This window comes from Haliaeetus leucocephalus, unplaced genomic scaffold (genome assembly GCF_000737465.1).
Source record: "Haliaeetus leucocephalus isolate CR32 unplaced genomic scaffold, Haliaeetus_leucocephalus-4.0 Scaffold110, whole genome shotgun sequence".
Lineage (NCBI taxonomy): Eukaryota > Metazoa > Chordata > Aves > Accipitriformes > Accipitridae > Haliaeetus > Haliaeetus leucocephalus.
Window position 1 is genome coordinate 1857115 of NW_010972546.1, and position 16472 is coordinate 1873586.

Here is a 16472-nt window from a genome sequence, read left to right on the forward strand (position 1 = left end):
CTGTCTGCCATTTTATTTTAATGCTGAGGGTCTTTTCTTTCTCATTTAAGATTTTCTACTCCTTGCTAACGGCCATTTTTCCCTAAAGAAAAAAAAAATCTCTATTTATGGCCACAAAAGGTCTTTGACAATATCTTCATCATACAGCCTTAGGGAAACAGTATCTGCTCCCATTGAGACACAGGTGGTTACGCTGGTTCTCTCCCACAACACTGCTCTCTCTACCCAAAAGCAAACTTAAAATTATCTCACCCACCTTTTTCTTCTGGATCACTTATTAAACAAACCAAGAATAATACTCAGTATTCAGGAAATTTTTTTTTTAATCACTCAAAATTCTCTAAAGACTTCTCAGAGAAATAATCATGCCCTGTCTCCCTCTTCAATTACCTTACCCACTGGATAATTCCACTGCACATTGTGACATTAGTTTAAAGAACTAATTATCTAACTGTAACATGTATCTAAAAATAAATCTCAGGCTGGACTGACAGAAATGGTCAAGTGCTTTGCTCAAAGTTACTCTGAGAAAAAACAAATAGTTATAAAGAAAATCTAGACTTCTAAAGCACTTAACCTATTTCAGCCTGTGATCTTTAAATGTCCTGCAAGCTAAATACTTGATGATTCAAGTGCATGGCCAGAAAACAACAAAAAACAATTAAACAACCAATTAAATCACCCTCTTCCTTCTTGTTCAGATCTGATCAGTGCTCTCGCATGTGCCTCTGGAATTATATGGAAAGTCAAGCTCCTAATCACGGTATTTTATACAGCAGTAGGATGGGGTTTAGCTCCAATGTCCTGACCGCTTTTAAACTTGGGTCACCATCTCCTACTTAGCTAACACTAGCAACTGATTATGGCCTTCCCTCATCACCACCTAAGATATCTCTGTGGTGCTTCCGAGTACTGTTGCCTACCTCAGTGGTGTGTACATTTCAGTTGTGATCTTATGTTTATAAAACACTTGCAGAGGAAAATTTTTCTACAAATGTGATTATCCATTATGAATGACTACTTATGTTTTCTTGTAATTGCTGGTTGACAAGCCACCTCTCTAAAACAGTGCTGTCACCTAGCCATCATGTCACTCTGTAGACGTACAGAGAGTGCATACTCTTCTTCCAGCCCAAAGCACGAACACACAATCATTTAGCCTGTACTGAATTGTTTCCATAGTGTGGTTTCTGTCACACCATAAATGTGAGTATAAATTTTAGAACATGTGGGCATCGTTAACAAAACCCTAAAGTACAAAGCAGAGCTCAAATTAGAGGCATTGCTTCCTGTAGCATCTCTATGTGGTCACTAAATAATGGAGAGTGGAACAGAGAGGTGGGTTATTGTGCAATGAGAACAATGTGACCAGAGATTGTTATCAGGGACTGAGCAACGCTCTAACAATATTGTTACATAAAACCTTTCTTTCAGAAATATTCCCACACTGCTACACTTGGAACATGCAAACCTTGTACTAAAAAGCAACTAGAATGGTTACTACTGTCCTGATGCTTGTCAATACTTTAATTAGTTATTGGATGGTGGCATGTAGACCATACTTGTGTGTAAAGATGGCTTCATATGAGAAGGTTGCAAGGACTTCGGAAGAGATGACCAAAATTCAAAGTGATGCAGGTAAGTAGGAAAATGGTCAGAAATCAAAAAATGATGTTCACTAAACACAAGTGCAAAATGCTACGCTTAGGGGAAAAAAAACAAATCAAATGCACTAAATGACCTCTTGAGGTCCTTTCCAGCTTTCTCCCCCCCCTCTGATTCTGTCATCTAACATAGTGCTGATACCAGAGAATTGAATGGAAATGCCTCAGCAAGACTGGAGTTCCTGTTTTTCATAAAACTTACTACTCCACTAAAAACACTGCAATATTTTTTAAAGTGTGAAGGTCTTAAAGGCATAGGGTACAGCCACATCATGTCATACTGGAAATTTACATTTCCTCTGTGACCAATTTAAGGCATACTGTACTACTACAGTAAGTACTACATAGCAGATTCTGGATAAGTGAAATGTTGCTATTCTGAAATTAATATAAACCATGAGAATCATTTAAAAGCAGAAATCTATAGTAGGTATCATGTTTTCCATTTTCACGTCGTGGACATCTCAGAGTGATTGCCATCATGGGAGTATGTACTGTAACATAAAACCACAGTTACAATATGTATGGGTTCTCATGAAAACCAAAACTTGCCGACGTTCTGATAACCATTTACTTTTACTAATGCTTTAAAAACACATCATTTGCTGAAAAGAAGATAGTCCATGAAAAACTATAAAACTCTAACTTCATTAAATCATTGTTTCCTTATGGCGGTTTTTGTGTGTGCATGTGTCATAAAGCCTGATACAGCAACCTACTCGCTCTGCACAGGGTAAGGACTCTTGTGCCCACATAGTTATCATCATGTATCAATGGGTCTTCACACTGGTTTTCAGGCCCAGCTTGTGATGATGCCTGCAGAATCTTTGCTTGATAAACATATCACTAAATAAAATATTATTATTATTATTATTATTAAAGGGCCTTGGTTAACATTGTCAGTGCTCTCAGCATAATTTTACATTTTAGTTTTCTTCTTTGAAAGCTGAGTTTAGCCTTTTCCTTGAAAAGAAAATTCAATTTGAAATTCATAATCAAAACTAGGAAGCTCTAGTCCTTAAAAAGTTATTGTTTGGTTGGTTTTTTAAGGCTGCACAGGAAAAGAATGGGAACCTGAATTCTGAAATTGTAGCCTCAGCTTTGCTACCGATTAGTTGTATAATCTTTTGGGAGGTCACAACCACTCCCTGACTCTGAATGGGAAAAGTAATTTTTTCCTCACTTACTGGCGTATTGTGGGACTTAAATCACACAAGTTCATTTTAGGATTTGAAATATTCAGGTGAAGCAGGCTCAAAGATTACGGCAGTTATTTTTCACCAAAGTATTTTCAGAACTGCAGCACTGAGACTGCAAAAAGGAAAGTAAGAAAAACTGTGTTTTGATACATTTTTACCTTCAGCCTTTGTCAAAGGCAGCTCTATACTTAAAGAAGTCCCTTACTTCTCACTATCTCCTAAGCTGATCTATCAGTGATCTTCGAGATACCACCCCATTTCCATGCCCTAGATCCATGCCACTGAAACATCTGCAAATTCTAACTGACTCTGACCAACAGTTCTTATTCTAAAGAAAAGGAAGCATCAAATGGACTAAGACATGTGAACAACTGTTGTCAACAACCATGGGCATCAACTCATCCAATAAAATAAGCCACATAATAGCATTAATGTAGGAATAATTTAACTTACTGTGAGTGTCACCTACAGAAATGCTGTGTACAAGGTATTTTAGATGTTTTATTCAAAGTAACTGTGAAATAAAGTGATTAAAATAAAAGCATTCTTTAACTAGTTGCCTGAGGGATGCATTAAACCAGACCCTTTTATAAGAAGTTACAGCCTCTTAGGTTACTGAAAATAATTGTGGTAAAAACTGTTCTCAGGCTGTGAATTAACAGCTTACCAGATGTCCTTTTCTACACACTGTGATGTACCAAAAAACCAAAACCACTGTAATGTGATAAACTCACCAGCCTCGCACATGCCAGCATTCTGCAAATAAGTACGGCACCGCTCCTTGTGCTCCTCTAATGAGCTCCTTTGCTTGTAGCTCCTTCCGCAAAACTCACATTTGTATGGCTTCTCCACTAGAAAAATAAGAGCGCAGTATAAAATAACCACAAGAGACTACTAAAACACTGTCTCCCTGTCATTCAAGTATATAGTTACTAATAGCATATATTCAGCTCATGCAGAATGTTTTAAATTTCTGTTAAGTTTATGAGCACTATAATTATCACAAAATTAGGGTTACATAAGGGTGAAACCCAACAGACACACAGAGTTCCTCTTCATCCCCTGAGCTCAGCATCAGAAAAGAAGAGGACTTACAATTAGACACTGTTCCCAGGAGCTCAGGTTCCTAGAGCCCTGCTCTAGCTGACAACTTTTCTTGGTGTAACTTCCCTAGGGAAGACCAACTGTACCACTGCTAAACCGGGACTGCAACTGCCCTAACTGCCTGACCTAGGTCCTGCCTATACAGGATCTATCAAGGATTTCATGAAACCAGTGAAGTTAAACCAAACCAAAACCATATGTGAGGTTAATTTCCAAAGGCATTTATTGTACAGCAAATTATGTTCCCAATTCATTTAAGCTAAAGCAAACCTGTTTGTAACTCAAGATATCCATGCAGCCTTTCCCCGTGCCTCATACACAAGGACTGGAAGCACTTCCTAAATCGTCTCATTACTGTTTTGTGAATAGACATCTTCTAACACACCCAGGCACAATATCATCCCTGTACAGCACAAATATAACTAGCCTTACATTGTACACTGTGCAAAAAGACCATACTCCCTACTGCTAATGCAATTGTTCACTTATTTATGTGATTCACTTGAAGAGATTTTCTTTATACTGTTTAGTAAGACAGCTCTTAAAAACTTCAGTCACAATAACCACACGATGTGTTTGAAGCATGATGTTTTTAGCATTGTGCTGGTGGGGGACAGTCACCACCACTGTGGTGGGTCTTGATTAAACCAGAATCTCATTTATCCATGTCAGATAATCTCATTTTTAACTTTGATTCCTGGTGAGGTTGAACTTTTTTTTCTGTAAAGTGCAGTGCAGAGATAACATCATTTAGAATAAACGTTTTCTTTCTAGGTCCCTGTATAACACAGGATATACACAAATCAAAGAGTAAGCACAACCTGGCTCTTGTAGAACTGGGGGAACTAAGATTAATCAATTTATACCTGGCTTGTTATTCAAGTCACCTCAGCTCTATGCCTCCATTTCTCCCATCTGAAATGGATAGAACACCCTACCAGTCTTAAGAAAAACCACTGCCATTTGTTGAGCATGTTAAGACATTCAGATGAAAGGCACTACACAACAGCGAGGTGTTAACTGGCAATAGAGTCATGCTGTCCTGGATTATGCTCCTAGAGCTATCCTAACAGCTCGGGTCAGGAACAGAAGGAAGTCCCAACAAAGCATGTCTTTCCACTACTCCTCAAATTCAGAGCTTGCTGGCCTAGCTAGCTCCACTCATTTGAAAATACGAAGGAGTTACTTTGTGCATGCAGGTATCAAGGCTGGCCATTTCTCACAGCACGCAGCTGTGACAGTGGGTTTCCCCTGTGCCCTCTTTCTGCATTAAGAGTGGAGCCAAGTCCCAAGATGGTTCCATCAGCACAGCAGGCAGAGTGAGTGGTCACTGCTATTTGTCGATTCTTCAAAACTAGACCGGCTGAGCAAACTTTGCTGACTGACTCTTTATTCTCCACGCCTACTGTCCTAGTGACACACATCTAAAACACATGAAGTGTCTTTGAAGTCACTTACCAGAATGTGTCCTTAAGTGACCTGTTAGCGCATCCCTCCTTTGGCAGGCATAACTGCAAAGATGACACTTAAAAGGTTTTTCCCCTGTATGTAGTTTAATGTGGCGGAGGAGGTTACCCTTCTGAGTAAAGGAAGCTCCGCACTGATTACACTGGAATGGCCGTTCACCTTAAAATGACATACAAAAAAGGACATTTAATGGTTATGTGGGTATCGTGCTATCCTCATACCCTTTCCTTTTTGGAAGAGGAAAGAATGAGATACTGGATCAATTTCTTTCTATAGAAACACACACAGCCCTTCCGTTGACTTCAGTGGGAGTTACATGCAGCTCTGGTGTCAGAGCTTCTTGTAACATTTGTACAACTATGGAAAACACTGTACAGTTTTTCCATGGAAATAAGTGTTCTGGAGGAGGCTGATTCCAACAAGCTAGCAATTTTTAGAAAAAAAAAAAAAAAAAAGTCTTATCTTACTGCAGGTCGAAACCTAAGATACTAATTGGTTTGTTGCCGAAGTATAGCACAAAGAGAAATACATACACAGACTAGAAATGGCAGCACAAAACCAATCTAACTTGTGTTTTGTGGCTGAAATACTTAAATGACATAGTGCCTTTCATCCAAAATTCTTAAAATGCCTCACAAATATGCTTTTACTAACATTCAATCCTGATAAGAAGAAAGGTGGGTAAAGTGAGGCACAGAAAAGTGAGTAACTTGCTAGAGATTACATGTGGCATCAAGGAGAGAACAAGGAAATCCTGATTTTGGTATCATTTTTTAAAATAAGTAGTCTAGATTACAACTTATTATCCTTTCAGAATTCAGCTCTTATAAGAATAACATAGGGATATTTACCAGTGTGGCTACGCTTATGAACCATCAAGACATTGAGGCTAATGCAGGCTAATCCACAGATATCACAATTCATTTTTCCACTAGCTGGCCTGACGTTGTCATATGAACCAGAGTGTCTTTCCAGTTTAATGCTTTCATATTCATTATATTCTCTGGGATAGGTGTAAGGCATTTCAGATTCTTCTGGGTTTTCCATAGGCTCTGAATTTAAAGCACTCTCCTCTCTTTCACTGTATTCACCTTTCACTTTAATCACATCATCTGCAGGTAAAACAAAGCACAAAAGTGAAAAAATGCTCATCTTAGGCACAATGAAGTATCTTAGGAAAAACTCACCAAAAATTACATAAAATTACATTATCAATCTTCCTAAAAGTTTTACTTTAATACCCAAAGCTGAAGAAATGCAGTTCAGACATGAATCTTCATGGGTCATGTATACTTAATGATACTCACAGTGAGATAACCTTTAAAAATATTGACCTGCCTGTTAATTACCTTTGACGGATAATTTCCCTCTAGAGATTATAAAAGTATAATATAGTACAAACGTCACCCGCAATTACAGGGTACTAGTCAGGATTCAAAAGAAAATACTTATTCCCACAACTCACAATTAGCCTGTAGAAATTAGCGTCACAGGCTATTCCTGTGAATTGAAAATACAGAACGACACAAATTAAAAAGGATACTTATATCTTCCTGTGGAACCCCTGGTGCTTGAGACATGCCTAAGACATGTGTCTGATCCAGTATAAGACTTCCAGTGCTCCCATGGTATAGATTCTCATCAATTAAGCCTAATCAACAATCCTAATTTTCACTTGCAAATTGCAATTTTTACCCAAAGATCTCAAATGTGTGAGGAGCATCCAATAATCCTGTATCATAAGGTTACTATGTGAGTAAAACTAGCAGAGGCAGAGTAAAGGTTTCCTGATAAATAAGTGTATCCCAGAAATGTTAAAAGATTTGTCCAAAGTCATATTGTGAACATGTGGCAAAGAACCCAAAGACTCACGAAGATTAGCATCCATGGCCTTTGAATAGATACCTGGACCTGTGGCCATGGCCAGAGAAAACCAAAGACATTGCCTTAAATGAATGCAGTTTTATGACAAGAGGAGAATGTAACAAGTAGCTAATAATTTACTAACAATAATGCTGTCATGTAAAAATATAAGCAAATTGGTCACACTATATAAACAGCTGATGATTCCCAACTTAGGTTGCTTAATTTCCTTTCCACTATTAACTCCAGCATTACCAGCACTTACATTAAAATCCCTACTAATTGACAGGACAGCTTTTTTCTGCTTAAAGCTGACTTCTCCATCTAGACAAGAGCTAGGCTATGGCTGAAACTTGAGTTATGCCTCAAGCTACCAAGTGAAGAGTACTAAAAGATAAAATACATAGTTTCCTGTTTGAAAGTATTGTTCTCATGGCCACCTGCTCCTCTCTCAAACTGAGGGTTAGACAGTTAAATATGGCACTTAATCACTTGTCCTTTCTCCAAAGTACAGAACATGGACTGCTGAATATGTATTAGCTCCGGTTCTGAGTAATAAACCACATCAAATGCCGAGAACAAACAATGGGTGACAGCGAAAATGAGGTGGCAACATAAAAGCAGCACTGAAAAATAAAGATCTGGCAACTAATACTTTCATGAAATCAAAATTTTCAACTATATTTTAGTGAGAAAATCACTCCCCTATCCTAAATGTTTGCACTAAGCCCAGCCAATCTATCTTACTTTGGGTTGAAGTGAGGTGGGAGAAACAGGTGGGTGATAATTTCTTCATCCTATGCAAGAATACACAGTAGTGTGGAGAACTCCGAGATTCTTCTTGGTGCTCTCCCTAGATGATGATATCCACAGAAGGCTGCTTTTTTCCCTATATTATTTGTTTTTATCCCCCTATCCTAGATGTTTTTTAGAGCTTGGTATTGGGACTGACTGCCCTGGTCCCAGAAGAGCTCACATAGGTTTGGGTGTTTGCTCAGAGGGTCACAGGGAGGTCTAGATTCACTTACAAATGAGCCATTTTTTCTCTGCACCTTCTTCAGTACTAGCTTTGCTTCACATCCCGGGGATTCCTACTTCCACTGCAACAGGGTCTCCCTCTGCAGGTACCTTCTGCTGCCAACTTCATGTCTGAGGGTGCGAGGGTGATTCTGCTATCAAGACTCCTTCAGAATTAGTTTATGCATCCATTTCCATCACTCTAAGGAAAAATTATTGCCAGTTGCTGAAAGTAGCTTTCAACAGAATCTCTTTCAAAAAAAAAAAAAGGAGTTTTTTGGTTGGTTGGTTGGTTGTTTTCCCTCTCAAAAGGAGGCAGTTCCAAAATAATTTTCTACATCCTGCACAGCATGGTAAAAGGAAGTACGCATTGCAGCTGCACCTTGTTGGTACTTTCAGAAACAATTTCAATTCCCACTTTCTACTTAACGTCTCACCTTTCGTCTGCATCAAATGCAAGTGCTTAGCAGTGGAGGACTAGTTGTAACCTCCAACTGAGACTTCTCTACCGTTTTCTACTGTTTCTCACCACAAGTTCATGGCTCACAGCTTTTCACTCTTTTACAGAGTTATGCCAGTGTTCATGTAGCGTAGCATGAAAGCTGGTTTGAGTTCCCCATGGCAAACACTTGCTGACTGGCACAAACTGGGCAAGCCATCCTATGGTTACACTGCGGAAAATAATTACCTCTGTATTTTCCATATTGCATGCTGACTGCTTGCAACACTTGTGTTTTCTTGTAGTAACAGAGAAGGATGCACCTGAATTCTGATCAAGGCTCTTCCACCGCTGCCTCCCCACAACAAACATCCCACTCCAGCTGTCAGTCATATCCCACCAAAGCTCGAGTGCTTTTCAGTTTGCATGTAGGCATTTGAAGAACCTCAACGGAAAAATTCACCTTCTGATGACTGAGAACAACAGACAGCAGAAGCCACTAGGGAAGAGGCTTTTTTTAACCAAATAAATGTTAGAAGTGTTGGAATTTTTCTGTCCTAACACACCTGTTATTGTTTAGAGTCTACTCTGCCTTCCTGACAGCAATACAGAACAAAGCTTTGGTACAAAGCAGTCTGACGAAAAGATGGCTCAGTACAGGTCAGCCTAAAATTAATCAAGTGGTTGCAGAGGTCTGAAGCAATCAAATTCCTTTTTCATCCCTGACTTTTGCTCTGTGTACTGGCACACACAGGGAATACTGTGAGATCAGGAGACTGGCAACTGTGTGGAAAGGTTTGTATCTGTCACTTAAAAATCATATCATCATATTTTCATGAGATTAGGGAGTTTCCAAGCTGGCCCACCTTAACCAAGAGGAAGGTGGCTGTAACTTCAAGTAGAAAAGGGAAATTTAACTGAGGAAAAACACAATTATCCCTAACAACACTAATGAAGTTCCCCCAGCTGAAGAAAGAAGAGCTATCATCTCTTCTATGCTTAGGAAAGTAAAGAGGTTGTAAGAGGAAAAAAACATTCATGGTGTCCAACCCAGGTAACTATTTTTCTTGAGGTAGTTCATGAAGGTAATATACACTGCAGAAAAAAATGTTGTAGATTTTACACAACAAAGTACCGGTGTGATGCGTTAAGGCTGATGCACATGGTTTCATTTCCTGGGGAGATGATTACAAGATGAAAGACGTACTCCAGAGTAATATTTTTGTTTCACCTGAAACACTGTAAAAACAATGGGTTCTGGAAAAAATCCAAAATAAAGCTGTGGTGGCAACTTCAGACTGAGTCACCCACCACATGAACAGTGCTTGTGTATGTTCTATAAAATGCATGAATAAAAAAAGAAGTCAATAGCAGCAAACAATTAGAGCAAGCTAGAGTGTTATCTTAGCTATTCTCTGTAGAAAGAAGTCTCAGAAGGAAAAAACCCCAATTACTGTATTTAATCCAAGACCTTGGCATCAAATATAGAGAAAATAACATAAGTTTTGTACTGTTGTTAAGCAAAGTTTACCAGTAGGGTTATGAAAAGCACAAAGAATAAAAACCAGAAGCTATTAAAGACAATGGCACAAAAGGGTGATGTTGCTCAAGTGTTTTACAAGGAGTGGGGTCATAATCATGAAATCCTCAGCACATGCAAAAAGTCAACTGGATAACAAAGAAACTTAATCATCTTAATGTGGCATTTTAATGATGCTGCTGATTTGCTATGCCAATTCAGAGATAATGAGCCCCTAATGCTACAGATGTTCAGCCAGACTAAAGAAAAAAAAAGAAAAAAGAAAAGCTTTTCTTGTATGCCATTTCCTAACTATCCAATTAAACAAATTGTGAAAGCATATAAATAGTTTACCAGGTTTTGACAGCTGTTAATAGGATTCAGATGCCGAAGAACAAGAAGGGAGTCTATACGTGTGCATATTGAAGGCTTCTTGTGACTACCTGGATTTGACAGGTATTAACTGATGATTCATCACCGTTATCTCCACAAATTGTCCCCAGAAATAGCAGTATAAAACCAAAACCTAGCGTACACATACTAGAGTTGATCCCCTCCCAGAATGCGAGATTCCTTTACCTAAACCAGCTTGAAACAGAACAGACATACATGGTGAAACTGAGAAAGTCAGTGGAGTTTCCAAATTAAAGTCAGAATCCTGCATGTTTACGAAAAACACCTCTACAATGGAATTAACGCACTGTGGGGGAAGATATGTCACGAATTAAAACACACCCATATTCCTTAATGAATAAAGAGAGATTTGCAGTACATCCCATCAAAATTACAAGCTGGGGAAAAAATAATAATTAAAAAAAAAAAAATATCAATGCTATACCTAAGTTTCTTTCCTTAAATAACAAGAAGAAAACAATTACATGTGACATACATGTATATATTGAAAATTTGGAGACTGTAAGTAATGGGAAATTATAAAATGTGAAGTGACACAATAGCAACATGAGATAATTTGGTTTTTTTAATAGAGGCAACACAGTCAGAGATAAGGCAACTTTTCTCCATGTCTGTCTTCTACACCACTGCAGATATCAATTCTAGGGAAGGGAAAGGAGTTCAAGCCTTTTTGGCCCAACCTGGCTTTGTTTCTTTGACTCCAGTGATAAGCTCCCTTTTTTACAACAGCAGCAATGCTTTTATGAGATCATTGTTTGCCAACAAAGGAAGAAGCAATCACCTAGAAGCAGTATCAGCTTTCAGTTAGACAGCAGTGGCAACAACGGTAATGAAGACGTAGTGGCAATAAACGTGTACTCCCTCATACAGCACGAATGCCACTGGACTTGTCCCACTCAGGTGTTCCCACAGCTGAGGTGCCTTTTTGTGCCAAAGCAGATTCTTCTGCACTAAAAATCCCAAGTACTGCATTCAGTAATTCTGTTCTACCGTGCACTGGAAATCCATAGATTTCACTTCCTTGGCTTCCTAAAAATTATTACTTAGACATACTGGCTTTGATTTTATTTTATCTTTGTGCCTTCCACTATTTTCTTAGTACTGTTATTCAGTATCCATTTTTGTACAAAAAACAAGCATCTATTTTGTTTAGATAATGTATAAAGCATACTTGAGTGGTAATACCTAAATGAACCAGTGCAGTATGCACCTGGTGGAAATTTCACTTCTAAAAATAGGAGAGAAACTTTCATAATTCCCCTTTGTGGAGTGCATGCTCTATGGTAATGAGTTTCCTTGTTTTTATTGTGACTTGAAACAAAAATAGAAACAAATCAAATTGAAATGCAGTACTGAGAACTGGAAAGAAAAAAAAAAACACCAAACCAGGCATCATTTTCCAAGCACTTGGATATGTATTTTCTACTTCATTAATACCAGTATCTATCATTAAAACAGAGTATAATTTATCTAGCTGTACAATTAATTACAACAACAACAAAATCAAACACCACACATCATCTCCAAGCTCATGTGAGCCAGGAAACTTGAATTATGTAACTGATTCTTAAAGCATCTTATACAAATACAAGAATTTTTCTCATAAAGATGTATATTCCTGTGTAAATCTGTAATTTCATACCTGGTATTTCCCATCTGTTACCAATTTCTGCCTAATAATAATCTCATGGGGTTTTTAGGACTTTCATTCAAAAGGTTTTGAATATATTAAAGTTATATTAACAGAAATAGTGATAAAGGAAAAATGTTATTGAAAGCTGAGAGCTACCAAAGCTGGAGTTAAACAGAACAACTGCACAGCAACACCAGGCAGCACTAGGCCATGATTTAGGAAAGGACATGAAAAATAATGCATTTAACTGACACTACAAACAGGATTTGGGGAAGCAGAATGTTATTGCCTAAGACAACATGACTGGGGGCTAGAAAACTATGGTTAGTACTATGCTAAAACTATCACAGGATTTTTTTTTTTTTTTTTTTTTAATTAAAAATGGTGTCAATAGCTTGCCATTTTTCCTCAACCGCCTATAGCCCCAGTGTTGCACAGAGAATCAGAGGGAACACCATCCCACATCCCTGGGCCTACAGTGCCCAGATTTTCCAAAGCCTGTCCCAGATTAATTTTGTTTCATTATGACACCTGTTAACATTATCCTTTCAAATCTTAATATCTTCAAAGTCTCCCTCTTAAAAAAAAGAACACAGAAAAAGATGAAACTGTATGAGTTCTTCCCTTCTGTTATGGTTAAGATAACATCACTCATAGAAAACATTTCTAAAATTACAATTCCTAAAGTCCAGAAAGCCATATACAATCACAACCGTTAAATCAGACTTCAATTAGACAGTTAATCAGAGAACATCTGGACCTTACAGTCAGACTGAAAAAGGCCACATGTTAAATTCAGATAATCACCTTCATTATTTATACCAAGGGACCTATTACTAATATGACCACTCAGGCATGATCATTGCTGGTCAACTGCTTTTTCAAATGAACTTCATATCTGAGAAGTTGAAAGTGTAGTTTCATTTAGCCTTTTTTTAATTCATCTCCCCAAAGCCTTTCTTTCAATGCAATATACTCTTGTGTTTGACAGTAGAAAAATATCATATGAAGAGAAAACATAACAATATGAAGAACAGGGAAATCTGTGATAAATATCAATGGAATTTTAACACCTATAAACTGAAGACAGGAGCTTGGTTAAGATGTTGCTCAAAATCCTTGAACACCATAATCTTCACAAAACTAAGTGTGTTGATTTGATTCAACTAGAAAAAAAAAATCCAGTAGTAAATAATCTAGATTCCGAGACTTGAATTTTAGATTACAAGTACATTCTCTCCAAATTGAGGTTTTTATAATTAAACACTTGTGTTTTACTTTTAGCCTTGTCTTCTCCAGAAGCATATGCATCCACTCTGTGTTCCCTTAGTAACATTCAGACCTGTACACCAAATTCAATCCTATCTGGCAGAGGGAAAAGCTTCTCAGAATTACTCTATTCTGATGATTGGCCTGTTCAACAGATGGCCCAGGAGTACCTGCATCTCCCAGAACCACTCCTGGAGGTGGTGCTCCTGCATCAGGAGAAACGGTCGGTGTGGCTGGCACACTTGGCAGGTGAGGTGCAGCAACAGACTGTTCAACAAGAATATATGGAATTGAGCTCTGAATTAAACAAAGTTCATAACAGCTCCTGCAGAGCAGCAGAAGGAACAAAAACAGGAACAAGAACTGGAGCACTTGAATGCAGCGTGATGGGAGGCGGTGTTGAGAATACGGCAAAGCTAGCCTGAGGTACCAGAAGTAAAACATGGCATCTAGCACACAACGCGAACTTTGCATAATTCAATTAAAAGCCAGCAATAAGAGACAAGCCCACTGGAAACCGCGCTTCATCGATTCCAATGCTCATGGAACTATTTGGTGCGTTTTAGCAAAGTTTTGACGCTTGTGGATTTATTTCTGCTTTCCGACACCTTTCCAGCAGCAGAAACAGTAGTAAATTTGCCCTTTAAACTCACACATTTTGTGCCAAATGAACAGCCTAGTTTGGGGGCAAAACGTGAGTCATCTTAATTAACTGATTTCCTTTCCACCAACCCATATGTCTAAAAATGGATTATTTTCTACAATGACATGTGATTTGAGTTCCTAGGGCCGTTTTCTTAATCTTCGCTTATTTCCTGCTGGGGGGTGGGGAGGGAACACACCACATCTCATCTACCCTGGACTAGATTTTATTTCGATGCCAAAGGAATAAGTATTTCTCTCACCTTTAATTTCAAGGAATTATTTTGTATGAAGCTGAGACATACACTGTAGAACAAGTGAAGAAAAATGCAGTTTTAAAAGTTATGGAAAGGAGTCCATTATCTATTGAATAACACTGTGCATCCATTCTCCTTCCAGACCTTGTCTTGTCTGATAGCTTACACCGATAGCTACGATAGCTCAAAAGAAAATTTTGTTTTCTACTAACTATAATGGGTTAATTAGAATTAGGAATAGCTGCACTTTTCTGATTATTTCAAAACAATCAGAATATCCAAGTTTCTGTACCAGCCATGGGTGTCCTGGCCTACCCATGGTGCAGGATGGTCCAAGCTGATGTCAATCATTTACAGGCTGTGGTGACACAACTGACTGTGTTGATGTCACTGAACGTGCTTGGCAGCATTCCTGCTGCTGATAGTACAGTACCGAAGAGCTAAAACAAAGTCAAGAGGATCTTTTGTTGATAACACTCAGATGCGACTTTCAGTTCATGTGTAGCCACCAAAGCAGAGAGACCTGACACAGTTAAGCAGCACAGACTCCTTGCCTGGTTTTAACACTTACAGAAATCCCCTGTTAAGTGAACTTCTGCAGCAAAGTACTGCTGATGTTGTGAGATAACCCCTGAGTCCCATGAGCGGTAGGGCTCGATCTGGGCTTGGGAGATGTAATATTCTGATAAAAAACGGCACTTCCTTTTCAAGCAGATAAGTGCGTGTGCTAGCAGCACCACTGGAACCTCAGTACGCGCCTAAGCGAGGGTTTGTCATCCTCTCCTGTCTCACTCCAGCCTTTTAACCGCCCCCTTTCACACACCTAAATGCAGCAGCAATTAGCATCCATAAACCACAAATGTGGCTTCTATTTCTTTTTATTTCACAACCATGAAAGCTAGCTAACATTCATAACACCCAAAAAGTTGTCTGCCTCAACAGATGAGGGAATTAAGACATAATTAAACACTTGTGCTTGACTGTGACTCCCATAGGAAAGAACGTGGCTTTTTTTATTTAATTTTTAAATTAAAGATACTTCAACTTTGGCCACCAAAGGTAATAGTGTCAGGGGCACATAAAGAAACAAGGGAAATTAAGTGCTTCCTCCCCTATCTGCCTCATTGCTTGTCTCTTTTCAGACTAGATACAGGAAGCACCATGGGAACAGTGTATTTTTATGGTTGCAGGCAAGCATACACCATGTGCACCACAGCATGCAGCTTCCATTCCCTTGAGGCAAAAAAAGGTTTTTTCTTTCTCTTTTCTCCCCTCGTTCTCCATCAAGCTGTTAATTAACATATTACTATAGCCTTCTGCCTAATTGTTTGCCCTATACTTAGCAATCATCATAGTTTAAGCCCTTTTAAAAGGGGTGTATAATAGGACAGGTTGAATTGTTTTCATTGAACGGCATCTCACCTTCGTCAGTTATAACACAGACATATGAACAACACATCAGGCAGTGTGTTTGCATGTGCTGGGAGAAGTACAAATATAGAACTGTGTGCTGAAAAAGTGGATTTTCTTACACCAGACAAGCACCAGTTGAGATGATGTTTCAGCCCTATACACCAGTTTATTTAGAGCCTTTATGAAGTTTCTGTAGTCTTTTGAAAGGATCACAGTACCACTTTCTTCAGACCTACCATAAAAGGCTCCACCAAACTAGAGCTGGACAACATCTAGATTTGACCAGGCTCCAACTTCTGCTCAAAGTCTCAGAATAAGTCCCCACAATGTATTTAGAGTGTCATCCATTAATAATGCAATACTCACAAAAAATGGATAGTCCCAGAAACTGCAAGATTACTACGTACTATGAATGGTTGACAAAACATGGAAAAACCAGACATAATTGTACTGAAGAAAAACATGTTATAGACATATTAAGGCAGTGGAAAGCAGGCTATCAAATGCTTGATCTCTCTCTATGAGTCAGTGGCCTCATGTTCTCATGAGGGCCTTCAGCAGATGGAACAAAC

The 16472-nt window shown here is 38.5% G+C and overlaps 1 protein-coding gene across 1 annotated transcript in view; it reads right to left on the reverse strand.

Annotated features, from left to right (window-relative positions):
• The window catches only part of IKZF3 (IKAROS family zinc finger 3 (Aiolos)), a 29798-nt gene that overhangs the window by 8791 nt on the left and 4535 nt on the right, over nt 1-16472 (reverse strand). Inside the window, exons 3-5 of the mRNA XM_010585549.1 lie at nt 6286-6546; nt 5426-5593; nt 3598-3714 (exon numbers count right to left, since the gene is read on the reverse strand). Of these exons, the coding sequence (XP_010583851.1) occupies nt 3598-3714; nt 5426-5593; nt 6286-6546 (546 nt within the window). The remainder of the gene's footprint in view (nt 1-3597; nt 3715-5425; nt 5594-6285; nt 6547-16472) is intronic.